At 42.6% G+C, this 27,034-nt stretch overlaps 1 protein-coding gene across 1 annotated transcript; it reads left to right on the top strand.

Annotated features, from left to right (window-relative positions):
• The first annotated feature begins 1,183 nt into the window (after positions 1 to 1,183).
• On the top strand, positions 1,184 to 25,571 carry PROSER2 (proline and serine rich 2). Its single transcript, XM_021530977.3, has 4 exons — positions 1,184 to 1,291; positions 10,576 to 10,791; positions 20,663 to 20,915; positions 21,818 to 25,571. The coding sequence occupies exons 2-4, from the start codon at positions 10,612 to 10,614 to the stop codon at positions 22,804 to 22,806; spliced, it is 1,422 nt and encodes a 473-aa protein (XP_021386652.2). The 5' UTR covers positions 1,184 to 1,291; positions 10,576 to 10,611; the 3' UTR covers positions 22,807 to 25,571.
• The last annotated feature ends 1,463 nt before the right edge of the window (positions 25,572 to 27,034 follow it).

The following is a 27,034-nucleotide window of genomic DNA, read 5'->3' as shown; positions in this document are numbered from 1 at the left end:
CAATAGAATTCAAACTGCTAATTTGCTGGCTGCTGTGGCCTTGCACATTGAAGAAGGGAGTGGACACAATCACCTGATAAATACCTGTGACTGTGACTATACATTAGTAATAAATAAGAGTACAAATAGGCAATATTTGTTATTGAGCTCTTTAGTATATGGGTGGCACAGATTAACAAGGCATGTAAACCTTTTCCCCACTGAGGAGGCAGACTCAGGCAGTCGTGACAGTGATTTTTCTCATTTACCCTCACCATTTCCCAGCAGCTTAGTGGAGGGACAAGCCCCTCAGACACCAAACCCAACATAGTTTATGCCTCACAGAATCATAGAACCATAGAATGGGATGGGTTGGAAGGAAACCTTGAAGATCACCCAGTTCCAACTCCCTGCGACAGGCAGGGACATCTTCAACTAGACCAGGTTGCTCAGAGCCCCACCCCGCCTGGCCTTGAACACTTCCAGGGATGGGGGAGCCACAACTTCCCTGGGCATGATCGGGGCAGGTTTTACCTCGGGGTTCTCTGAGGCAGCCAAAGGTGTCACTGTCCCCTCTCCCACTGGGACCACCACGCACGCAGCTCTCTGTGTCTCATGACACAGTCTCATGGGTGCCTGTGGAGACCCATGTCCCCCACGCATTGGAGGGACACAGAATCACAGAGTCGGCCGGGTCGGGAGCAAGCTCAGCGGTGAAGCACAGGATTTTGTCCAGACTGTTCTGGAATATCTCCGGGGAGGGAGACTCCGCAGCCTCTCAGACAATCTGCTCCAGTGCTCGGTCACTGCTCAGGACAGAAATTCTCCCTCATGGTCAGGTGGAATTTCCTGGGCATCAGTTTCTGCCCTTTCCCTCTTGTCCTACTGGGTGGCACTACCGAGCAGAGCCTCTGACACCCTCCTTTTAGATACTGATAGACATTGATGAGCTCCTATCTCGGTCACCTCTTCCCGAGGCTGATCAGGCCCATCTCCCTACTTCCTCACAAGTGAGATTCTCCAGACCCCTGACGAACTTCGTAGCTCCAACACACCGAGCTCCGCTCCTCGCGGCGCCCCGGCCGCCTTTCGGAAGGGCAGGCTCCCGCCCTCACGCCCTGCCCCGAGCGCCGGGACAAAGGCGGCGGTCCCGCCCGGGCGAGGCGGAGCCGGGCCGGGCCGAGCCACCGCCCGGCCGCTTTATCCGCCCGCCGTGGGTGGCGGCCGGCGCAGTGCGCATGAGTTCTGCTCGGCGGAGCTGCTCCGGCCACCTGCCCGTCCTCCGCCGGGAGCGGCGCGGACCCCGCAGCCGGTGAGTGCCGCCCCTCCTCGGGGGGCTCCCGGCTGAGGGGGGCTCCGCTCCCCGCGGCTCGTCCCCGCCGGGGCTCGGGTCGCTGGCGTGAGGGGCGAGCTCGCCCCGCGCCGCCTGCCCCCGGCTCGGTGTCACTGCGGGGAGAGGCCGCGGGGCTGCGCGCCCCTGCCAGCCCGCCACGGGAGCGGTCCGGTGTTGCTCTTATTACCCACTAATGGATTTTTAATTATTCTTCCCTCCTGTTCCAAGAGCAGCGGCGGCCGGGACGCCGGGCGCTCCGTGCGCTGGGTGGCGGCGGGACCGGGGACAGGGCGCAGGGGCCGGCCCAGCCCCGCGGAGCGGCTGCGGGCCCGCGTTCGTTCTGGTACGCGGGCGGGGAGCAGAAAAACTATCAGCGAACTGCTGCCCTGCCGCGTGTGCGGCTTGGCTTCCCACTGTTGAGCTGTTAAATTTTTTTACCCCCGTGGATTTCTTGTTCTTTCCTAGCATAACCTAAAATTTTCTTCTGCTTATCGGTGACTTTAAGAAACTATATTTAAGCAAACGTTTCATACCTGTAAAACTTTGATGTATGCTGTTCCTGCCTGGCTAAGGGTGATGAGGAGCAGCTGCCTTATGCCTCCACTTTGCTTTCCTTGTCTGCAACTTAGGATTTCCAGTGGAAAAGCTGTTGGTGTAAAGACTGGCAGGTTTTAGTTCAGGATACCTTTTTCCCCTTCCCCCTCCAGGTGCCTTTTCCATCTGGAGGTGATAAGCATGAGATAGCTGGTGCTTCTTAAGATCTTAGGTGGTTTGGGTGAGGTTTAGTGCCCGTAAAGAGAAAGCACAGCCTTAAAAACGCTCTTGGGATTTTCAGTAATCCAGGATCTCAAGGGCATGTTTCCTGAGTAGTTTTTGTTTTAGTGTGGCAGCGAGAGGAGGTTGCTGGAAGTGGAGCTCTCTTGTGCTTGGTTCTGTGCATGGGTGTAGCAAGAGATGATTCCTGTGGTAACAAGCATGCAGATGGAATAGGAAAGAGATAAAACAGCCTCTTCCGAATTTTTCTAAACATTTTCCAAGGATTTTAAGCTGCAGCAAGTATCAGAAATGTAACAGTTATTTCCTTTCCCCTCTCTTTATGAAAGACTTCTTTCTAAACCCTAAAGTGTAAGTTTTAGCTTTAAAAGCTTTTGCAATTTCTGGCTTATGCTTATAAAAAGGTATTATTTTAAGACTTCGATACAGATCCTTGACTAATGCAGCATTGTAGATGGCCTTGCTTGTACAGGCACTACTTTAAAGAATTATGATTGTGGCTTTTCTCCTTCCTTTACAGGAATTACTGTTGTATAAGAGGGGAGCTGATGTTTAAACAATGAAAGGGGGGAAAATGTTGCTTGCTTGGGTCTCTATGAAAGGAAGATACTATTTATTTCTCAGAAATGGAATACATTTTCCCAGCAGTGTCTTTCTTATCAAGGATTTGTTTGGGGGTTTTACTATACGGAGTGAATGAGTAGACTTAATTTTTATGACTAGAAATACGAGTAATGCCTGGCATTAGAAAGGAACAGAGAGATTTATATATTGCATCTGTTTTGTCAGTAGTAAAACTCCTCTCATCTTGTTAGTTATAGCTGCTTTTTCTCTGCATGCCTCTGAGAGAAATATTAACTAAGAATGTTGGCAGATGGATTGCTGGTTGGATATAGTAACTGGAACAACTTAACTCCTGAGCAGTTGACAAGTCTCAGGCTGACTGACCTTCTGAAATACTGGAGCATGAAAATAAATGAGCATATGAATGTGGCTTTCAAAGCCAGCCAGACAGGCTGCTACTGTTACCAAATCCTCTCTCCTCCTTTTTTTTTTTTTTTTAATTAAAAAATAAAAGCAAGTGATTTTAATTTCCAGTATAACTAACTGCTTAAATATATTCTTTTCAGTTGGGTGTGTATGGATGATCCCTGTATCAAGTAAAGTCCAGGGCCAAGACTCTACTGCTCTTTTTTGCTAGTGCTGTTTTCAGCTTTGTTTACCTTGGGCAGACAGACCTTTATGTACTTACATAGGAATGAAATGTCCAAAATTAGTTCATTTTTAAAGTAAACACCCATGCTTTGTGCTTCAGACGTCCTCTGCTTTCTTCCCCACACCAGCACAGCAGTCACAAAAAGAAACATAGAAGAGCAGCCTAAAATCAGTTGTGAGACTGTGACACAGCTGTACTGGGGCTGAAAATTGTCTTGCTATCCTAAATACTGTGTAAAACAGGATTTGGCTCACCATTGCTGTGACTGTAGCAGCAGTTACATAATGAAACCCTAAACCCCAGTAATGCTGCACCTGTAACAAGACAGAAGTTGACTAATTACAGAGGCGTCTGTGCCTAAAATTGTTTATGTACACTTCATGGTTCTAAAGTGTTGGCTGTCACAGATAGCACCACCCTAATGTTAACAGGAGAGATTTAAAAAGAGTAACTTGAAAAGAATGGGACGCTTTCCTTGTTGAAATTTGCATGAAGCAAATTGAAGTCAGAGGAGAGCTCAGCCATCACCTGGATGTGTTTAAAGTCCCATGTGGGACTGGAGAGGCAGCTCTGGGTATCACATGCAGTTCTCCCACTGAGCAGGTGCTGGTTATCAAATCTCAACTGGAGAGTCCCAGTGAAAGCCTTATCTTTGCCCTTAGGTAAGACCTTAATCTACAGAAAAGTAACTACTTGTCACTGGCTGTGGTTTTATTTTTAGTTGGGGCAGGAAGTGATTCTGTCACTCTCAATGAGTGGGAAATGTGAGCACTTCAGAGATCTGTGGTGGTTCCATCCACAATGTTGTGTAGGAGCCTTTGCCATTGGCCTTCATTTCAGGCAGCAAGATTCAGCTGATGCTGCTGCTGATGTAGTGAGCTGGGGACAGAGTTTATTTGCAAGGGAAAAGGCAAAGATGTGTGGGCACATGTTTTCCCACCTTGAGGGTGGACCAATGTGCTTAGCATCATCAAATCCTGCTGGTATTTCACTGCCTTAAGAGAAGGAGCATTTCCCAAACACTTCAGAGAACAGTATTAAGGTAGTGATGAGTTGTGCTCTCGTGCTGGCTTGGTTGTATGTAACAAAGTCTCTGAACCATAGGATCTCAAAACAGTAAAAAGGATGATCCTGAAAATCTAGAAAGACCAGTTAAGAATGAAGCACAGTATGGAATCCTCATTTTCTGGTATCATCAGGCTTGGATTAATGTGGTCAAAGGTGTGTCCTTTCTGAGCAAAGCATGACTTGGAGAAGTCAGTGTAGTAACTGAATTATTACTTGGGTGATGAAAATGTTGGTTTGTGATTATTTCCTTTCTTTTTAAGTGGTTGCTACATTTAAGTTGAGATCCAATTCACCGAACCATTTAAGCATGTGATGGAATGTCCTAGTGAAGTCAGACAGATTTAAATTTTACTGAATTGGTGCCTTGCCCATCTAGTTCTTTCAAAAATGTATGTACACAGGATTAGTTATTTCACTGTTGGCAGCTCTCACAAATTCTGGTGTGAGTTGTATGAATGACATTCAGTGTGTTTCTTGAGCCTCCAACTTCCAGATTTAGAGGACTGAGAGAATCTTTGTTTTTAGCTCTAAAACTAACGGATTTTGTAGCTTCCCAGCCTGTAAAGGAAAGTTTGAATTGTCACAAGTGTGCCACAGAAACCAGAAAGTTTGAAACAAAATATTGGGGCTACATGCATTGGATTCTGGGAGACTTGCATAGTTGTTGTCACTCTGTAATTACTTTGATGTAGTTGCATATCTGTCATGGGCTGCCATGAGAGTACCCTGAGTTCACATTTGGCTAAGCATTGTTCAGTCCTACTTGTCACCTGTTCTGCAAATCAATATTGATATCCAAGGAAATGTCTATAAAAATGCTGTTGGCCTGGCTCTCATTTAGTAGACCTTACTGCTAACTGTCATGGATTCTGTGTGTATGTTTTGGGGTTTTTTTTGGGTTTTTTGTGGGTTTTTTTTGGTTTTTTTTTTTTTTTTGTTTGTTTGTTTGTTTGTTTTGTTGTTTTTTCTTTTTCTATTAATGGTCAGCATTTCTATACTGTGGTGACAGTCTCTCTCTAAACAAGGGCAGGAATGTTTCTGGGTTACTGGATGTTAAATAACTGTTTCGAGCACACGGGATTTTTCATGAGCAGATAAAAACTATTAATCATACTCACTGTTATCACAAGTTTCTTCACTTATGATATGGAGAAGAAAAGTCAGAATTTAACATGTTGGCCAGTTTTGGTTTACCTTGGTTCCTAAACACCAGCTGTTGTCTGTTGTTACTTCAGTTTCATTTTGTTTCTTTCTGTAAGAACAGCTTATAAATTTACTGTCTGATTCTGTGGAGTTTTTATGCGTTCAGCAAAACTTCATCAGTTTATCCTGTGTACTCCTGGGATTAGTCAACTTGCCTGTGAGGTTTGGCCTCTATAGATAGTATTGTTACTTAGTCTGTTCTACCAGAAAGCTTCAATCTTACTGTAAATCACAAGAGTAGGGTTTCCCCTAAAGCTCAAGGATTTACTCAGTATTTCACATCCTGAAGGAGGTAAGAAGAATTCAGTTGCTGATAGCCCTGTTCACAAGGAGGAAATGTGTAACTAACCATCAGTTAGTTTTGAGGAGTTTGGAACAGTAGTGGCTCAATGAAGACATGTCATTGACCAGCTGGTTTTGTTCAGCTCTGGTCTTGTACAGCTGGTTCAGAGGTATGTTGCAGGAGCACTTAATACAAGGAAAAATTCATGAGGTTATTAGACACAAATACCTGACCTGTTTTGGGAAATCCTGTGGTCTCCTGACCACAGCATGCAGGAATCTCAGTAAGTTCCTGCTCTCCTTTGCCTTGTTTTACTGCTCTGCTGCCAACTGTCAGAGGCTGATAAAGGTCTCCAGTCTGCCTCTCTATCATCATTTTTATAAAACTCATCCCATGGTAATACTTCTAATGACCACAGAGTGTTTCCAGATGTTTTCTCCAGATGCTTAACCCTCCAAACTCAACCACCACCATGGAGTGCAAGGTGGCTGACAGTGTGTGCAGAGCTGAGTGTGTGCACTGCTATGTCAGTGCACAGCTGACAGATTAAACCAGTCTTGAAGTTCACTGGCCACTTCTTCTTGAATCACTGAGAAAGAGCTGGTTAAGAACAAAGGCAAAGTCTGCATGATGCTCAGAGGACAATGAGGCTTAGAAATCTATCTTCAGAAATGTTTCATGCAGAGTGTGTTCCAGAAATTGTATGTGTAGTGAAAGGATCAGACTGATCTTGTGCTCTTTTAAAAATGCATGATAATTTTCTAGAAATTGTCAACTCACCTTAAGTATATTGTGCAGTTAATGGCCTGGTGCTGTCTGCTGACTTTTGGCTCCTGGCTTACTTAGCAGTTGATTTTTAGCATTTAAATGTCTTGCACTTTTGTGGGATTGATCTTTTTGCCTATTAAGCTAGTCTTCAAACAGGATTGTTAATAAAAAATTCTTTCAATTTCCTGCTACTATAGAAACAGTCCCTTGTAAATGCTAACATTGAGCTTCAGTGAAGAAGTAACCTTAGTCAGCAAAACTGTAAAAATATCCTTTTTGAAAGGACAGACTGCACCTTATCTTTGATGGCAACTTAATACATTCTCTGTGAATTATTTGCCTCTGTCAAAGCAAAATTAAATCTTTGGAGGTGAAGTTCAGTGCTAACTTCAGACTGTTTCAATTTCCTCCTCTACATTTTTCTACTCTCTGAAAAAACGTGCATGATACGTGACTTGTATTGTTTTAAGTATCTCATGAAAGCTATCTCTAGTGTAACCAAGAAGTGATCACTTCAGATGATAGAATCACTCCTACCCTAAGATGCATTTCTGGTTTAATATCTGGGGTCCTCTCTGCAAATAGTACTGTTCCTGTCACACTTCTGTGCTCCTATGTCATGATCTGATATTTTTGTGTTATTAATCGTTAATGGTACAGGCACACATCTCTTAAGCCAAGCTAAAAAATACCCAACTGCAATGGCTGAAGAACAAATCCCATTGTGAGAAACTTTCATATTTAATGCATCTCTGAAGGTCAGGAGGAACAGCTGCCTGTTGTCCTGCTGTTCCTTCTCTCTGAGCAAGATTACCTTATTTTTGAACCCTGCTTGTTACCTTGACAATCCTACTGAAGCAGTGGGGTCTGGAAATTCATTAGATCCTCGACTGTTTCTGTCGTAAACTTTTAAAGTCTTTCACTTAATAGAGATGACATAAAGAGGATGAGTGTTAACCATGGTTAGGAGAGGAATTTGTTTGTAAAACATGCTGTACGTATTGCAGCAGTGCCGGGCAGCCTCATATCAGCTCTAGCTGCCTTAGACACTGTGCAAAGGTGTAGGAGTTTCTCAAAGCATAAAGAACCCAGTAAAGGGGAGAAGAAATAATGTATATGAATGGATTATGATTTTATTGACATGTACCTTTGATGTGTTAAAAATTATGTAAAAGGTAGAAGGGGGAAAAAAAAAAATCTTCCCCTGCACCTTTCCTGCAGGCTTGCAGACCATTGCACAGCTCCCAAGCTTTTCTGAAATGAGTAAAACGCCCAAAGAAGCCAGAGCTTCTAACACAAAAGCAGGACCAGTGCTGTAATGTTTGATACTGGCTCTTGTGTGGGTGGCTCTCTGAACCAGTTGCACTCACTGCCTTTAGTCATTGTTCAGGAGCTTTGTGAAACATCTGAACTGCAGTTCCAGAATGAGTAATGGGAGCTTGCTGGGAGCAGAGGTATTTGTTATTATTTAGAATTCATGACTTTAATGTTTATTGCTGCTGAATCTGGGTGTTCCTGCTGTCCTGAATGCAGATAGTCTACCATGAACTTAGCCCTGATTAAACTCTGAGGTATTGCTGTTGGAGAAAGCAGAACAATACTCTTAAATACTTGTCCCTCAAAATCTGGGCCTCTTGATTTGTTTCTTGTTAATATCAGCTAACATCTTCTCCTGGTTAGTCTTTAAATGTGGGTTTTATTTGTGATATTGTAATCTGCGGCAGTGACCTCTCATAATGTAATCCATAAAATATTCATAGTTTTGAGTGTAGTTCTAGAAATCTCACAGTTGTCTGTAGTGTCACTGGGGGACTGAACAAACACGGCATATTCAGTTTATATTGGGGTCACCTGGATAAAAATTTGATGCTGCAACTTAAAAGTGCTGAAGAGAAATAACATTTGCCTTGTGTTGAATGTCAGTAGAAGTACTCACCTCTTGCTGGTCTCTTTTCCACCTGAGCATCACCTTGACAGTCATAGGACAGAATCTGAAGTCAGTGGGGATTTTCTATGAATTTCAGTGGTGTCAAGATTCTCTGATAGTCTCATCTTCTAAAAATTATATATGTATTTGTGTGTGTTTGTTCAAATGTAAGATTTCAGAGGAGTCAAGATTTTCACTGATAATGTTGGCTTCCAAAAATTGCATATATTTTCTTCTGTGGATGTGTTTGTGGCATTTCAGCATCACAGGGTTTGTTGTATATGGAGCTGCTGTTGCAGGATATGTTTCATGCTTGGGCTGCTGTTTTCCTGTTTAGCTTTCTGCAGCAGCCAAAGGTACTGCCTCAGTGCTTCTGTGCCTGTCTGTCCTAAGAGTTTGAAAACCAGGACCCATGAGCATGTTTCTACCACTCTGGGTATCACTTAAAGCCCATTATCCTAAGGATGTGTTGTATTATTGATAGCTAAAGTTCTTAATAGAAAAAAAGGAAGCATGTTCTTTTTGTGTAAAAGTAAGGCTAAATTTCATCATTAGACCTAGTGTTCATGAGAAGGGTAATGAGATGTTTTTGTTGTGGCAACCCAATGCTCTGGAGTGTGGATGTGCTTCCAAGACTTGCTGGACTGCAGCCTAGCTACGTTGTGTGGGAGCTTTCCCACAGGACACGTTGGTGCTGCGGCACAGGCGAGGCACCTCTGGTAATGTCATAGCCCTCTCCTGGGAGGAGGGATCAGCGGGATGGAATTGTTGCTCAGTATTGGCAGATGTTATCTCACTGCTATGAAACACTAATCAGCTTACCAGAAGGCTCTGGTTTCTCAGCCCTCAGCCCACAGCTGTGGGGAGCAAGGAGAAGTAATCCGATTGAATTGGAAATGCACGCTTGACTTTGCTTCTCGTGTCGCCTCTTGAGCCATAATAAAGGGAGAAGCACTTGGGAAGCAGGAGCATCTCATTTAATTTGTGCAGTGTCAGGGGAATGGTGTCCATTTCCCAGCTGGTTGCATATAACACGGCACCTCAGAACCAGCTGTTTTGAGGAATGTGTCACTGCTGTCCACGGGTCACAGGCAGGCTGGGTGAAAAGATGGACTGTTAGCAAGCAAGGCAATTTCTCATTGCAAAGGGTGGTTTAATGTATCACAGCGAGAAATTAGCTAGATTCTATGTTTTGCCTACTCCCTGCTCATGCTGTTAGTGCACTGAGATGACTTTTGTGTTTGTGTCCTTGAGAATCAAGGAAAAAGTTCTGCCAGAATGTTTTGGGAGATGATTACAGTTCAGAGGTTTTACAGAACTGGGCATTGGGAAAGCTTAAAACACTGGGAGCTTTTCCTCCAGTGAGTGCTGGTGCATATGTCTGTTTCAGTAAGTATCTTCCAAATGTACAAGTAATGTTTCTTTATGGCTGAGTGAAATAAAAGCTCTTGAAGCTTTAAAAGGCAATTTGTAATGTGTTGATGCAAAAATGGCACCAAGTTCTGCTCATGGATATTTCACCAGAAGCAGGTGGCATAGAGCTACTTCAGTAGCATGAGTTAACTGCAGCAGTGCTAGGAAATGAATGGGGTTCTGTTTCCCTCCTGTGATCCCATAAATAGAATTCCTGTTTAAAACCAAATAAAGGTACTTGAGCTGTGCCAGTTGGTATCTCAGCTAGTGGGATTTTATTACTGTTAATGATGTGCCATAATGGAAAACACAAACTGAATTTGTAGGATAGGGATAGATGCAGGGTCCTTGCTTCTAACTGTTCATAGATATCTGGTTTGGAAGCACAAGAGATGGGGTACAGAACCTTTCTATGTTGGATTTTAGTCATCTTTTTGAACAAAACCAGTGTTTTAAAGTATGCCCATAAAGCAGTAGATGTGTTTCAGGACATAAAGATATGCCCTTTATTAACTTGTGTGGGATCTTTTTTTGCTATTTATTTTCCATTCCTTTTCAAGTGTTTTAACAAGCAGGTTTAACCCCATTCCACATTGTTCTCTTGCTTCCAGATATGAATAAAGCGTGCAGCCCCACATAACACACTGATGGCATTCTGTGCTGCGTCGGGATCAATAGGTCAAGAAGGTGTGATGCCTAGGAATCTCCTGGTGGATTCTCCTGAAATGGCATCCGAAATCTCTCCAGAACACACGCATGGGAGCACGGACAAGACTGCCAGTGTGGAGAACCATGGCAGCCAAGCTAGGTGCAGAAATCTTGCCTTGGTAAGTGTTTAATGAGCCTTGCACTTAGTGATACAGATTACATTAATAGCTCTGTCCCACATCACGCGATTTTTGTTTTATTAAGATTGATTTTTGCCATTTCTAATCCTAAGTGGTTGCTGGTGTTGTCTCGGTTGTTAAACTCAAAGTCCAGAAATAACTTCTCAGCTCCAGTATAACAGCTTGTTATTCTGGTCTGATTGTCTCTGAGAGCTTGGAGAGTGCTTCTCTCCAGCCCCTCCTCACAGAGAACCAGGAATGGCAGTAAGGGCTTCTCTGCCCTTGCTTTCTTAAATAGCTCATAAAGAAACTTAAAGGATAGTGGTTGTTCTACGCACTGCTTCTGCTTAGTCTCTTTGTTGACACTCCTGAATAAAGGTCTCAGCTTATTCCACCTTAATTAGATGAGTAACAAATACGTCACCATAAACAAAGCTGTGCTTGCATTAGTGAGTATGAGTGTGTGGTCATTTAAATCGTGAGTGAGTAACTGAGGGAGTAGGATGCACTTCTGCATTCTTCCCAATTAGCAGGGTGAATCAGGCAGTGAACTCAAAAGTACACTTTGTACTGTGACAGGCTAAGCCTAGAAAGCGCAGGTATGGTTCCTTCCATATTTTTTTTATCATCCCAACCACTTGAAAAGCATCCATTTTTAGTTGAAGAAAGAGCACTCTGGTAAACGTGCTTGCTTGGAAATCTAAATCGCTGTCTTGCCTTAAATATGGAATTAGGCTTTCTGTCTCTTTCCCTCTGCCCTCCCTGATAGATTCCTTTTAATGTGGTAGTTTTTTGTGAAAGAGTAAGTGGCAAAACCTGTATTTATCTGTATACCTCAGATACACTCAAGATTTTGTGCTACTTTGTGAGCTTTCTGACACCTGGAGGCAATTCAAATGTGGGTCCTCTTTTTGTTGTTTCTACTGAAAATATTTGCTGTTAATATGACACTGTATCCTTCAGCTTGTGTTGCTAGTTAAGACACAAAACAAGTATGACAAAATTTAGTTCCTTAACTGTTTCTGATTTGCTCTAGAAAAAAGTTATGAAGGGTCAGGGTGGGAGAGGTTAAGTTGGACTCAGGAAGTTAGTGTATGGTGTTTGTTTTATGAAAGCTGGTTGAATTTTAGAGAATTATGGTGGAAGTAGTACTTTGCTGGAGACAATTTTATGCCGAATTGCAAGTTAATTTTGCTTATTACTGTACCACTAGTTTCCAGGTTAACACAGCAATAGTCAATCATATTTCCTTGGGTTTTATTCTTAGTTGCAGTAGCAGACATGAGACTAGACATTTGAAAAAATCAGTATTGAATAACAAAGCTATGTATAAATCAGTTTGTATGGTCTTATCCCAGGTCTGCTGTGTCAGAAAATGACGTAAGTTCCCTTAGTCCGACTAGATCCTGCCATGTGATAACCCATAGGATGATGCATCAGCTAGAATTGGAATCCCTTTCTACCCTGTAATGCAGTAATTTATAGATGGACTAAAGTTAGCTGCAGGCTTAGGCAATTCCTATCAGACCTGTGAATTAGCAGTTCACAGAGCCTTTGATTTGTCTTATTTGAATTTGTACATGAAGACAGTGAATTGTGTACCAACAAACTTAATTGGGATGCCACAGATCCCCTTCCATGATTTTTCTTCCAGCAGTGTAGTAGGTCCAATAAGGCTGATAAGTTGCATGTGTGGAGTAGCAGGTCAGACAATATAAACTCTTCTCAATACAGGCATCCTTTCAGTTTCTGAATTTGAGAAGGGGTCTGTGTTAAACTGAACATGAAGGAAATGCTGCATATTCTGCCTCATTGCTGGAAGAGTCTCCTAGAGACATCATCTTCTTGCTTCAGTAGTTTTGTTATAAAAGTTCAGAAGATGCAGAAGTTTTGATGGCCTAATGAGAGGAAAGGGGTAGATAACTTTGTGTAGACAAAGAATTTCCATTATGCCAGTTTTGAGAAAGGTAGGGTTTATTTTCAGGCACACTGGACCTTCACTAGACCCTGAAACAGAAGCTACTAAAGACCTAACTGCCTCTTCATTTATCACTTTCCTGGATCTATTTGCCTAGAGACATGGCAAGAAAGGTCAGGGTTGGCTTTGATATTTTGGGTTGTTGTAATGGACATTAAAAAGGAAAGAAGTGTGACAATGCTTCTTATGATAGGCCTGTGCTGCTCCAGGTTTCTTACAACTTGACTGTAAAAAAAACAGGCTCTTAAGCTTCTCAGTATCAAATTGCATTAGTTACTAAATATAACCTTTGTATTGCATCTGTGGAATTCAAACAAATTCAGGGATGTGATAATAGGGACAAACACTTGGACTGGCTTTAGCCTTTGCTGACTGCTCACAGCTGGTTTGGATGACTCCTGGCTGGTCCTGCATCATGTGTGTCTGTGCTGGCATTGCTTGTTGGGAACTGGTTGTCAGTTTAGGAATGACTAGGAGATGGACATCAATTTCCATGTGCTAAAAAGGTCTTAAAATCCTGTATGTGGGATCCTTCCCAGTCAGCGGTTGTCACTTCAGTTTAATTTTGCCAGATTTCTCAGCTTCTCTTACCTATATAGTGATGCTTCCAGTTAACTTTGACAACTGCAGGCCTCTAAGCCAAATTCATTATTTTAAAAGGAAATCAAGATGCTGTCTTGATTTTAGGAGTACTTCTGTAGAAATTATAGATGTTCAGCTCTGGACTTACTTGGCCAAATCTGTCACAGCAGGTTGAGGTGAGATGGGAGAAATTCATCCCTTAATACCTTCATCTTACATGAACATTAGTAACCATAAAAGCTGTTACATATGAGGACTGCTTTGCACATATATTTTGGTTTCTGTGTTAAAAAGAGGTAGCCATACATCTGCTTGAGAGAAGAGTATTTTCTTGATGCATGGAATCAGTTGCACTTACCCAAGGGTGAGGGCAAACAAAAACACTCTGTTCTTGGCAATTCTAGCTTCCAAAACCCAGTCTGTAATGACACTGCCAGACATGTGGTATAAGAATTAACTTGCCATGAAATAGAGTTGCAGCAATTTAAGGACACTTGATTTGAAGATAAAACTAGGTCTTGGAGGGTTTCTTTTGAAGAAATTTGACTTGTTCCATTGACTGAATAGGCACAGACCAGCTTAAAGCCAATCCTTCTTTCAGTGCTTGTCGCTGGTAATTGGACTGGGTATCTATTCTCAGCCATGAGTAACTGCTTTAGTTTCTAAGTGTGAATAATGTGCTAGGACAATTGTGCTACCTGTGAAAACCATGGCAGAGGTGCTGGTTGTACCTGAAGTAAGCTGTGCTAATTGGAACTGCATTAATAATAAGCTGTGTCAATGCCTTGGATCTGTTACTACGGCTTCAGTACTTTACCTTCTGTATCTGAACATGTCTTACTGAGTGATAGCTTTGAGGGATAGTGAGTTCTCACTATTCTTGGTGGATTACACCAAGAATATATTATATATATTCTTGGTGTAATCTTGGTGTTATATATTTTATTTTTTTGCCTTTGGATCAGACAGATCCTTGGTTAATGCCACAGTTTCACCACTGCTCTTTTCGGGGTAGTGGTGGCCTCTAGAATTTGTTCAAGTGACTATTTCATTTGATCACTAATCAAATGGCTTAAATTGGGAGGGGCCAAGACTCTAAAGAGATTTTGCTTGTTCTGATTGTTATTTCTTCAGACAAGCTTCCTCTCTGGTTCTAACAAGACTTCATGGCCAGTCACTGAAGGTGGTTTGTCACTCCTGGATCCCTCGTATAGCACAGGTGACATTCTGAATGTTGGTGACATAGACATGAAGCACAACTATTGTGTGAGTAGTCTGAGCTGGCTCAGTGTTTTGTTTCACACGCTCAGCCATTTAACTCAGGGGTGACTTGGTTGTTTTGTAGTTATGGTATCTCTTGTAGCCAAAAAATTCTTTGTTATGATCCTTATCCTTTTTTGGATCAGTGCAGGTAATTCAGGTGCAACAGACCTGGCATTCTAAGTGTACCATGTTGGTATCTCTTTACCTCAACCTCCATGAAGAGAACCCACTGGGAATCCAGTGTGGATTTAGGGGTTCTGGAAAAGGATAGATCATGTGTCTGTTAGCCCACTGCCACCTTTTTTCCTCACAATTTGAATGGGTCTTGTGATGCTGAGCTGCACTTCAGGTGCATTCAAGGGAAAGTCCTGAGAAAGACTCCTTTCATAAAATTAATATGTTTTTCTCCCTTGACACTGATACTCCACAGGCTTTACTGGATTACAAGACCTTTCACCATGTCCAGGGACTTTGCCAAATAACAATACACAAAAAAATGAGAAGAATTTTTGTCTGTTTGCTTTGTATGGATACAGCTGCCTTGGAGCAGGTGGAAGCTGTTCCTTAGAGGGTGTGGAGAGAGCTATGCTATGCTTCATAAGCTGATGTTAGTATGACCTGGAAACAGTGTGCCTTGGAAAAATAAAAGCCTGACTCCTAGCAAGGAATGATCTTGCTGTAAAATGTGCTAGTGAGAATACAGATCCTAAAGGCAGTTTGGGCTCTGTGCACAAACTGTATCATTGTGCTCCAAAGCAGGATCTGGTAGATAGAGATTATTACAGCAGGTGTGCAAATCTGCTTTTTAAACCATGCTAATAGGCATTACTGAACTTTCAGAGTGTTTTTTTCATATATTCTGGTACTTTTGACAGAATACTTGCATTAAAGTTTCTGTAATGTGAAAGTGAACTTCTGCTTGTCTCACTGTCAGCTCATGTAGAGAAGATTTGATGCAATTATAGAGGTGGTCAGCTTTTTATATCTTAAAATACACACAGGGACACAGGGCTGCATCTGCCCACCACCCATTCATTCTCTCCTGTTTTAAATGTAACATGCTCCATGATTTGAGCCTTTCTGTGCAGCTAAGCTTGGAGCACTCCGTGCTTTGTTCTGGACTCTGTCCAGCTTGGCTGCATCCTTTCCAAAGTTCAGCAACTGAATCTGAACTCTGTGTTCCAAATGAGGATGTGCTGTCATGTCATCACCCTGGTTAATATATCCCAAAATGAGATCTGCATCCCTGAAAAGCAGATTTTTTCCCTCTTTATGGCACTTAAATTGACAAAATCACAAATTGCACAGGTACCTTGCAGTAACTTCATCTCGGCATCATTTTTTTTATTCATCTGTGAGTTCCTTTTTGGGGGCCATGTCATAAACCTTTAAAATCAAGGTATGTGACATCTTGTACTTGACATCTTGTGGTCAAGTCAATAACCCTCTCATGAAAAATGAGTTTGGTGTGAAATTACTTGATTTTAAATTAAAATTTAGTGGCTTTTGCCTGACATGTCTCCTCATTTTTCTAATTGTTGGTCTGACAATTTCTTTTTCCTTCCAATTTCTATAGGCTGATCAGCCTAATTTTGTTTATCAAAGAGACGTCTTCAGAGTTTAAGCAGATATTCAGTTTGCTTTCTTTTAAAGTAGGCTAGGAGTAATTTAGTCAGTTTATGACTTTAGCTCATCTAGTTTATCTTTTAAGTGCTTGTAGATAATTTGTTTCCTCACTTAGGACCTATTGATTATATGCTTTGCTACCTCTCATGAAGCACAAAGGTACAATTATGCTTGTAAACTGAAGAAAACAACACTCAATATTATAGTCTTCTTCGTCAAATGAAATGGTACTATCAAAACCATCAGATAGTGGGTTGTAGAGGAAGCACTTTTTGACACAGCACACAATTACACTCTGGAACTCCCTGCCACAGAATGCTGTGCATGCCAGTCATTTCCATGGCTCAAACAATAAGATGAATTCACGTTAGAAAAGCTCATTAAGGGCTATTAAATACACAGATGCCAATGCATCTGGGAAATCTTTAAGCCATGTGTTGCTGGAAACTGGAAGGATTTAGGGGAGGAAAAAATATACCCATCCAATATACAGCAACACCTCCCACAACCTCTCTCCCTAATCCTGTGTGTTCGTAGCTGCTGAAGCTAAATGGGCTTTTTGGTCTGATCCTGTGTAGTAGTTCATGTTCTTACTTGTAATTCACATGCTTCCAGCTTCAAGAATGCAACAGTACAATTCATTCAGTTTCCCTTTCCTGTAAATCTAGGCAGAAGTACTTGACTTCTTCTGTGCTAAACCTTTTATGTGTGTTCGGATACAGTTCCTGCACGCAGGGCTTTCCTTTTCACCCCTTCTAAAAAGTAGAACTGCCTTGTTACTAACAGACTGTGGCCCAAGTGGTGCTACACTGGCCTTTGTACTACACCTTAGTTTGCTCCCTTCATTATTCTTTTGAGAAGCACCCAGTCACTTCTTTCTCATGGAATTGTGCCTATTAATTCTTCAGTGAAGTTGTCAAGTGATAAATCACTTGAATCTGGCATTCTCCTGGTATTTTGCTAGTTAAAGTTTGGTTCCTTAGCAGGTTTTAGATTTTTTTAAGCACTGCAGATGTCTTGGGATCTCCTGTGATGTTCTGTTTCTGTCAAAACTGTGCTAGTTTTAGGATTTTAGATCTGGATGTGATGTTGAGAATTTCTACAGATGTATATGAAAAATTGTGGGTTTCTGGATATTAAGTCCTTGTATTGAACAGGTAGGAAAGGAATCAAGAAATCATTTCTAGGAAATATATTCTATTCTTGTTTTCTTTCTCTTATTTCTTTATTTTTCCTCTTTTATATCAAACAGTGTTATAACACTGTTTCCTGTTTGGCATAAGCAGGAAATGTTTGGCTGCATAGAGATTTAAAATATTAATGCCAGCTGAGCATACTTGGCTATTTCATCTGTTTTCATCCCAAATTTCTTCTGTCTGAGCAGTCTTTTTAATCTTCTTAATTTAATGTAATTTTAAGCTGAAGCACAATATTCAAGCTTCAAATTCAGGCTGTCTTTTGACAGTAGTTTTAAAGTTTGTAGTGTTAGGTGTATGTGAGATTTAGTTTAAGGGAGTGTGTTTGTGTATAAAGAGTAGGGAGAAGATGGAAACTATGAGGTGAATAACTCAAGTAGACGAAAAGACTTTTCTTTGACTATTAAAAAAACACAGATTCATCAAGGAGGCCTGGAAAACCAGCCTGGAAAGAATATGGACTGTTCCAGTATTTGGAATATATCGAAAATGAACTAATTTATAGACCTGGTGGCCTTAGTTAAAACTGGCACCTTTAAGTTACAAAAATTCCTCCCACCATTCTGAAGGCTTTACTATAATACAGGTAGTAATAAGGCAGGTAATACAGGTGGGAATAAAGTAAGTCACTGCTTGGTTTACATCTCTGAGCTCCTTTGGTTTGACCAGCCTGAGTAGTTTTTTTTTTTTTTCCCACTGTGATTGTGTGTCTAAAATGGGATTATTTCCTTGGCTGGCAAACTGAAACATATCTGGCCTGAGGGAGTTTCTATCCAGACTGGATGCCTTGCATCTCAGTACAGTGCCCTCACTTAACATTGCTTGTTCTCCAGACTTGTTGGTTTTGGTTTTGTTTGTTTGGGGTTTTTTTTTCTGATGAAATGTGACATTGATCATCTTGAAGGGAAACTGCATGAGGAAACAGATCGAAGTGCTAACAGAGATGAAGTTGGCCTTTCACATCCTGGTATGCTGTTTATTACAAATGTGTTTGTAAAGAGCTGGTTACTCAATTTAAATCCTTTACCTAAAGGGACACAGCAAGGTCCACAAGAGATGGTTAAATCAGGCAAAGCTCTCCTGCAAATCTTTCCTATAATGGAAATAAGTTCAGTCTTGCAGCACAGAAAAGGATGGAAGGAAGTGCTTTTGGAAGTCTTTGCTTCCTTGCTTTATTCTTTACTCAGCTATTGATCAAACAAGTTAAGCTAATGTGGGAGCAGTTTTTTTATGTGCACGCAGTAATTCCTGTACCACACTCTGGATTTGTTGCCACTATGAACTTCTTAAACACAGCCCCCCTTCTTTTCTTTTGCCTGTGTAAGTCTGGCTCTTGCAATGAGCTTACCCTCAACAAAAGCTCTTGGAGTCCTGTTCAGCTCCAGCTCAGGGCTACCTAACAAGGGCTCCTTTCCTGTCATTCTCTCGCCTACTAGACATAGCAGCCCTATGAGTATTTGGGTGGGGAAGGAAGGAGATTGCAACATCCATTAAGGAAAAAAACACACACACACACAAAAAAAAAAAAAAAAAAAAAAAGGAAGGCTTGTCTGTCTCTTGCTTTTCAAGTGCAGCTGTAAAACTTTCCTTGGCCTTTGAAAACTGACATGTGGTGGGTGCGAGCTGTGGACTATGTCAGCCTTTGAAGTTCATCTTTTAAACCGGCAGTGGCAAATGGCATCCAAATTTTAGCTTTTGTAGCAGTTTTGCTGCAAGCTGGAATAAGTTACTTATTCTGACAGTACACTGTGGATATTAAGACTAAGTTAGAAATAACAACACCTCTGTACATCTTTCCCACCCACCAAATGTTCTATTGGCCACACAGGCTAAGACCCTCAAACCATTTATTTTCTCATCTGTAACATTCTGAGTGCTTGAAGATCAACTGCCACTGGGTACAATGTAGCACATTATATTTCTTAATCTATAGGCATTATTTTGGTACAGAGCTACGTTGTTCTTATTTTTAGTGCTGAAAATGGGGATAAAAGCATTGTTTGTGCAAGGAGTTAACAGGTAGAGCTGCACACAGGTTTTTTTAGTCTAATCTAGTGTAAGATGATCTGAACAGGCATGGTGAGTTTGAAGCAAGTTGTGCTGCCCTAGCAAGAATGTGCTACCTCTTGAATATTTGTACTGCATACCTTTATGTATTTACCTAAATTCTCCCAGCCCTCCACTGAGAAGTAGCCCTTTTACCCTGTCTGCATGTGCAGTGAGGTGTCCTTGGTGCTTCTTCTTGAGTTACTGACAGCAAAGTTTCCAGTATATGCTTGGCAGGGGAGAAATTCAGTCCAGAAAAGGGAAAACCTCACTTGCTTTTCAACAATATATACTTGCATTCCAGAACTTACACAGGTCTCTTGGGAAATGTCTTTCCTGTATCCATTGTCTTAATGCAGTGCCTTTCTTAATCATTCTTTGTCATCTCCAAGTTTCTGGAAAAGTGAGTGTTTCCAAGGGTGGAGTGAAAAGAGTTAGAGCATTGCTGCCCAGCTTCACATAGTGATAATGTGCTAATCAAGTTAATTAAGAGCCCTGAGTCAGAGAAAATGAAGACTGGATAATCCAAGTGATTATTTATCACTTCTGTGGTCTACAGGATTATTTCCTGCTGAAGAAAATAGCCTAAGGCACTGTGCCACTAGGGAGGAGGTCTTCATATTTATTCTTGGGTTTTCCTTTCTGTAACTCAAAGGTAAAATCTTTAGAAGCCCTCTCCCTACTTACTATTACCTTTTCATAATCTCTTATGTACCTTTGGTTAGTTTATAGTTGGTAGTGGCAGAGACACTTCTCAGCTCCAGCTTTGCTTCTAGGAGTCCTCACTCTTTGGTCTTGAGCAAAAAGGGAATCAACCATTTCTGGGGCTGTCCTGAGTGCACCCTTTCCCCTCCCATGCTGTTCCCTAAGCCTTGAGCCTGAATCTGACACAGAACATAGTTTTCCCCAGTTTGGCATCAGAAGAAGCCATCTTAACGCACGCAAAGGCACAGGTGGGTGTAGGACTTTTTTTTTTTTTTCCTTAGTAGCTCTTATGGCTTTTATGATCTTTAAGTAATTTACTCTGTACAACTCAAATGAAGACTTCTTTGCCAAACTAAAGCATGTAATACCAATTGCTGCTATTTTGGTTTTTAAATTTTTTTGTCCTCTGTCATTGTAATGTCTAAATGTCTCTTTGGGAAGGCATCAATCTTTTTTTTTTTTTTTTTTTCCATAGGATGATGAAAGTTTGAAATACTTAACTCATGAAGAACAGGATGTTCTCATGTTCTTTGAGGAAACCATAGATGCCTTAGAAGATGACTTGGAGGAGATGGCCCTACGTGACAGTGGCATCCACTGTCAGTCCCCAAGGTCAACAGAAGAAAATGTGTCCAGTCATTCAGAGACAGAAGATATCATTGACTTAGTGCAGTCAACACCTGAGAGCAGTGACCATGAAGGTCCTTCCAGCAGAGATACAGAACCAGGTAGTTTGGTTTCTTGCGAGTGTGGGTTTTCCCTTTGATCCAGCCCTGACCTACTCCAGTTCTCTTTAGAAACTGCTAAAGAAATTCTGTACCTTCCTTACTACTTCAAGATAAATTTGTTACTCATTGGGAGCTCTAAAGACAGTGATTTTAATTTGCCTTGGGGTTTTTGGAATTCTTGCTGCTACTGTCACTTTTTTCCTAATTTTTCCTTTTCCCTCGTGGGGGTCATGCATCTGATGAAGTTGTTGGTTTGCTGTCTTCAGTCCCCTGCCTGGAGACTGAGTTGTCACTGTTGTGCTGCTGTATTGTCACAGTCATTGCAGCAAGGCAGACTGTATTCACCAACCTGTTCATGCTCTGCTCTTCTCAAAGACTTTTTAAGGTTTTTTCCCCAAGAGTTTTAAGATAGCAGATTGTTTTCAGTGTAACTCTTTGTGGGACTGAAAGGCATACAATCCTATCAGTGACTTTGTGACAAGATAGCATATGGCATGTTGTTTTTGTCACCCTGTAGAGTGTGTTCTCTCTGTGTTTGGACAATGAATCTATCAGCTAGTCCACACAGTGGGACATAATGTGTCCTCTCCTGGCTGTTTTAATAAAAAATAAGAACTGCAAAACTCTTATGAAAGAGCAGCCATTGAAGCACAGTGAAGCAACATGCAGACTATGAGCAAAAGGCAGAGAGAGGGCTGTGTTAGTGACACACAGCATTGAGCTATAGCATTGCCTAAGAGATGCCATTGCTGGGAGTTCTCTTATATTTTCTTCTGGCTGTGCGGGCTGAGGTTGAGTTAGAAGGGTAGGGAGAGGGGAGAAATGCTGCTGAAAGAAGCATTTTAGCTTGCATTCTGCTCTGTGTGAAGAGTTAATGACATCTCTGGTGCTTTGCCTTTTAGTGTTGGATGCCCCTTGGAGAGCTGAGAGCCCTCAGCCAGCTATACCTGCTGACCTTCCCCCACACCCCCCTGCACCACCACCAACGGTGTCTGAGACACTTCCTCTTCCTCCTCCACCCCCTCCAGTGCAGCATCCAAAGTTGCTCCGTTCCATCCCCACTCCTCTCATCATGGCCCAGAAGATCTCTGAGCAGCAGGTGGAGAGCCGGGCACGCTTCCCCAGCGCCCTCAAGGAAGGGAATTCTGACAGGAAGAAAGCCCCGGTAGCCAACGGTGATTATTGCACAGCACCCAAGCACCCTCCTGCCCCCGCCCCCAAACTGCACCGGTTCCCAAGCAACATCAACATAACAAATGTCAGTGGCAAGGAATTCAGCGAGACGATTTCCAAAGCAGCGGTTAACGTGCAGGAGCGGCGGGCTCAGGTGCTGGCCAACATCAACGGGGGAGCTCTTCTGGCAGCTGAACTGGAGGAGAAGCTGCATAAAAACGATTTCTTGTCACGTAACAGAAGTTCTTCCTTACGGGATCTCTCCTCTGAGCAAACACGCTATGAAGCCCTGACAAAACTCGGCCTAGTTAAGGGAAAGCCAGCTCAGGACCAAGTGGACCATGCCCCAAGCACTCAGCAGCTTGATGTGCAGCCCAAGCAGTCAGAGGCTGTTACCAATGGATATAAAAACATCCATGAGGTTTTAAAAAGTGAGCCCAGCCCTTTCCTTCCTATGGGCAAAACTGTAACAATCAAACCAGAGGTGGCTCTTGCCACTAACAAAGTCAGCAGCCTGCAGCAGAACACAGAAAAAAGTTGCAATGATTATAAACAACCTGCTGTAAGCCTGGACATGAGGAGGAGGTCGGGTTCACTGCCTAGACCTTCAGGGTTTCGATCCCAAGGGATAACGGTGAAGTTTTCCGGCCGTGGCTCAACTGAAGAAGCCAGGAGAGAGGCACTCCGGAAACTGGGACTGCTGAAAGAGACCGCGTAACTTGGGTGGGAATGTTGTGGCAGCAGGGGGAAAGTCATAGCATGGCTTTGTGCTGGAACAGCCCCAACAGGATTGGGATCAAGTGGATTGGAAGAAAAAAGGGAAAGGTCTCTGCTTCAGGCAAGCCAGGAAGGTATTAAACACTGTGGAATGGCCACTTGTGTTTATCCCAGAAGGACTGGCATCATGTAGGGTCATGTACAGTAGTGGAGTTCGGCTCTCCTTCCTACAGAGATACTCATCTGTTGCTCTTTGTGACTAAGAGGAATTTTATTTAATTAATGCTGGACTGTAGCAGGCAGCATCTTGTTAATGAAGTGTACAGTGCAGTATTGTTGTACATAGCAAGCTGAATGGCTAATCTTGCTTTTGCTCTTTCTGAAGCCAAAACAAAGAGCCCCATCTGTCCTGCCTACATGTCTGTCTGTTTGTCCATGGGAGCTCGAGATAATGTCACAGCTGGAATTTCTGACAGTGTGACACCCTTCTGTGACTTTTTGTTGTCTGTGTTATCTGGCTTGGCTTCTTTCCCTGCCAATGTTGGATGGGGAGTCTTCTGCTCCCTCACTCTCTTCTTGACTCAAAACTGTGCAAAGGATGGCTTCTGCTTTGACCTTCTCCTGGACAGAGCTGCCCAAGCTTTGAATGGGTGACTGCCTCACTCTGCTGCTGCACCTGGAGCCTGCCCTCCCCTCCCAGCCACCTGCTTCTCACACCTGAGCGACCCACGTGTCCAGGGAAAGGCACCGGAGAGCCTCGAGGATATGCACTGACTGCCAAAGAGTCTCCTGACAATCTGTGACCCCAACTGCTCTGTCCCAGGGAGGATCTCACAGCAGAGAAGCCATAGGAACAAGTTAACCAAAATCGAGACCCATATGTCAAAAGTCTTCTCTTTTATGTTTGGGTTCCTGGGAAGGAACTGCTACTTTTTGAACAGTAGCTGTACTACGCAAATTATAAGTTCTGTTACTTCTAAAACTATCATTTGGTCTTCCTGTAGTTTGGCTGCCCTAATAATCCTCTGTTCACAGCCTTATTTGAGTCTGCTCTGCCAATGCATGACAGAAGTTACAGCCAAAATTCTTGCAGGCTATGTGGAGTTTCAGGAGAGCTGCACATCTTTCCTGAATAGTCAAAGTTGGTGGTATTTTGCATTTATTCAATAGACAAGCTGGTAAAGATGGTCCCAAAATATATTTGTGTGTTAGTATGTTTTTGGGTTATTTTTAATATGGCAAAGCTGTCCTTCCACATTGAAACGCCTTCCCTTTTTGTATTACCTGAAAGCATCAAGAATAGCCACTTTAAAATCCAATGCCAAACCTTCAATTTTTTTGGTTGTTATTCCCTCACATTTGATTTCTCAGTGTTCTGGATTTTTTTCTAAAGGGAAAAACTGACTTGCTCTCTGCACTTTCTGAAGCCTCGACCAATGCACTGCTTCTCCTTAGTAGCTGAGCAATAAACCTTGGAGAAGAGGAGGGGTGGCTGCAGCAGAAACTGACACACCCTTTGGCGAGGAGCTCTGACATAACTGTGATAAACAAGTTTGTAGTTCTTGTGATAAAGTATTTCAAACTTGCTGAGCTGTACTTGTAAACGAAGCTGTCATGAAGGAAAAACCTTTGTGTCATTCTCAACCTGCCTCATAAGTTTTTTGTTGTTGTTTTTTTTTTGTTTGTTTTTTGTTTTGTTTTTAATTGTCTGCTTGCTGCTTAAATTTTTAATTGTGTTGTTATGGTATCTGGCTGGTTCTGTTATGTAGTTATTCTTTTCAGCATTTTCACTGGGTAAGTGATCATGTTCCTCATTGTGACAGGCTTGCTGTACATAAGCCATCAGTAATTAAAATATGTGGCTGTTCCTGGGCTGGCAGAGCACTTGGGCATGCATAATCAAACGTGAGAGGTGCTGCTGAAGCAAAAAAGGCTGCTTGTGTGCTGCAAGTAAAGCACAGGCTTTTTCTGCTGGGCTCTGAGTCTGCAGTCCTAAATCAGAAAGACCAAGGAGCACAGAAAATACACCCAAGCACATGCTGCAGTGCAGGATGGAATGGAAGCTGACATGTGGATGATACATCATAATTTATTAACATAACCTGCTAAGTAAATTTAAATGTTTCATGGCCTTTGTGCTTTTAAATCCTGGTAAAGCAAATTCTTCATAATGAGTGTGAAGTGTGTACAAAGCAATCTCCACATCTAATCATTTCTTGCCAGCTCTTCTTTGAGTTGTTTACAGCTGAGAGCCCTTGCTAAGCAAACAGGGGAAAAAAAAACCCTGACACTGTTTCATTGGAATTCAGTCTAGTTCAATAACTCTGTAATGTCACCCTACTTAAAAATATCCCAGATATTTAATATCTAAAGTTGCTGTATGCTGAATTAGCTGGATCATGTTCTCTCATCCTTTGTGCAGGGCTGTGTCCTCAACTGGTGGGAAGTGAGAGCTAAACCTTCATTAGGTAAAGGAGTTTCTGCCCAGGGAGGACTTGGAACGAGGTATTCATTGTGGCCCTTCATCATAGCAGATAAATTCTTCTCTGTGCCTAAAACTGTAGTGAGTAAAGCCATGTACTAAATGAAGTTAAGTTAGCTGCTAATAACCTGTATATAAATTGAGCTCTATTTTGTGTATCTTGTTTTGTGTGTATATGTTGCTGTGATTTTACTTTCTTTCCCTTTGTGCTAGAGGTAACTGTCTTGCACAAATCTGATAAATCATCTATTAAACTAGAATAAACCAAATTAAATGATGGCTGATGGGAGGTGCCATTGTGTTCTTTGCCACCCAGTAGCATGACTCTTTCTTGGAGGAAGGAGGTGACTTTTCTTAATGGCTAATACTGATTTAATAACCTTTCATTTTGCAACTGTGGATGTGTGTGAGCCAGAGCCCAGCCCTGTCATGGCAGGTGCTGGAGGAGGGACAAAAAAAAAAAGGCTATGTCTGACAAGAGATGTGTATTCTCACTGCTGGGCTTCAGTAGCTGTGAGCAGTGTCCTTGCCAGAATGGAGTTCATTCTGAACAGTGTTTGAATTAGACAAAAGCTTCTCTCTCACAATGTTTTGCATTATTAAAATGACCTTTCCAAGAGGAAAATTTTATATGTGAAAGAAGAATAACATCTTTGTTTCCAAGGCTGTTACCATAAGTGAGTGTGGTCCTGCTGAGTGTGGAAGTCTTCCTTGTTGCACAGGTCAAAGTTCCCTGCCAGAGAACATTTCTACCCATCCCTTCTACAACTGTTTGCTGCTTTTCTGTCTTTTGAAGAAGGAAGAAGGATTTCTATGTAAGTATTCAGGTGTTGTTGAGCATTTGTCCAAGTATCATGTGTCATAAAAGAGAGAATAGAAATCACTCTAGAAAAAAAAAAATACTTCCCATTTGCTTGAGCTACTTTTTTATCCCTGAGGCTGGTTGCGGTGGTAGCCAAAAAGCAGCAGCAGGTGCAGCAGCCTTGCCTCCAAGCTCCCAGGGCTGCCTCAGGGCTCAGCCATGGCAGGGCAGGTGGCCTTTTGTAACTGTGTCCAGCTCCAGCCTGGAGCCAGGCAGAGAATTTAACTTGGCTGGATCTGTAATGAAACTTAAAGGAGGTTCCAGTGCCTCACCTGTGCTGGAGGTGAAGCCTCACAGCTGCCCCAGCACCTGCAGCCTTTCAAGTGGCTGCACTTGGGGAAGAAGCTTTTGATGTGTTGACTCCTGTTTTATACACACACACATGGAATTTGTTTTCTCCCTTTAGAACAGACATCTTCAGAAAGTGTTACCCATAGAGGGATGGGGGAGGCAGGAAGCTGAGGGGACGGGGTAGATTTAACCCTGCAGCTTGGGCAAGTTTTCAGTTTTGTTTGTGCCTCAGCAAGGAATAACTTACAGCTCTGCTGCACAAGCTCCAAGTGTTGTGTAGCTGAAGCCACCAAAATAAAAATCACAGCCCTTCCTTAACTGGCTACTCGCTGTCCATCCTGGCAGAGGGGGAGCCAGGGAAGCACAGCAGCACCTGCTCCAGTGGGATTGCTCTGGAGACAGCTGCAAAGGAAGGGCCTTGGAGCAGGGAGGCAGCACTGGGACAGCTCAGGGTCCATCCCAGGCCCCCCCAGCTGCCTTTCCACTGGCCACTTTTCCAGCCATTCATCTCCCAGCCTGGAGGGATCCATGGGGTTGTTGTGACCCAAGGGCAGGACCTGGCACTTGGTGGTGTTGAACCTTATTCCCTTGCAG

Source organism: Lonchura striata, chromosome 5 (assembly GCF_046129695.1).
Source record: "Lonchura striata isolate bLonStr1 chromosome 5, bLonStr1.mat, whole genome shotgun sequence".
NCBI lineage: Eukaryota > Metazoa > Chordata > Aves > Passeriformes > Estrildidae > Lonchura > Lonchura striata.
This window is presented reverse-complemented; position numbering and strand designations above follow the sequence as displayed.

Excerpts from the sequence above, each read along its gene's own strand:
- PROSER2 (XM_021530977.3), top strand. The coding sequence starts at position 10,612 with ATGGCATTCTGTGCTGCGTCGGGATCAATAGGTCAAGAAGGTGTGATG. Across the intron at positions 10,792-20,662 it reads GGTGCAGAAATCTTGCCTTG|GATGATGAAAGTTTGAAATA; the intron begins GTAAGTGTTTAA and ends TTTTTTCCATAG. Across the intron at positions 20,916-21,817 it reads CAGCAGAGATACAGAACCAG|TGTTGGATGCCCCTTGGAGA; the intron begins GTAGTTTGGTTT and ends TTTGCCTTTTAG.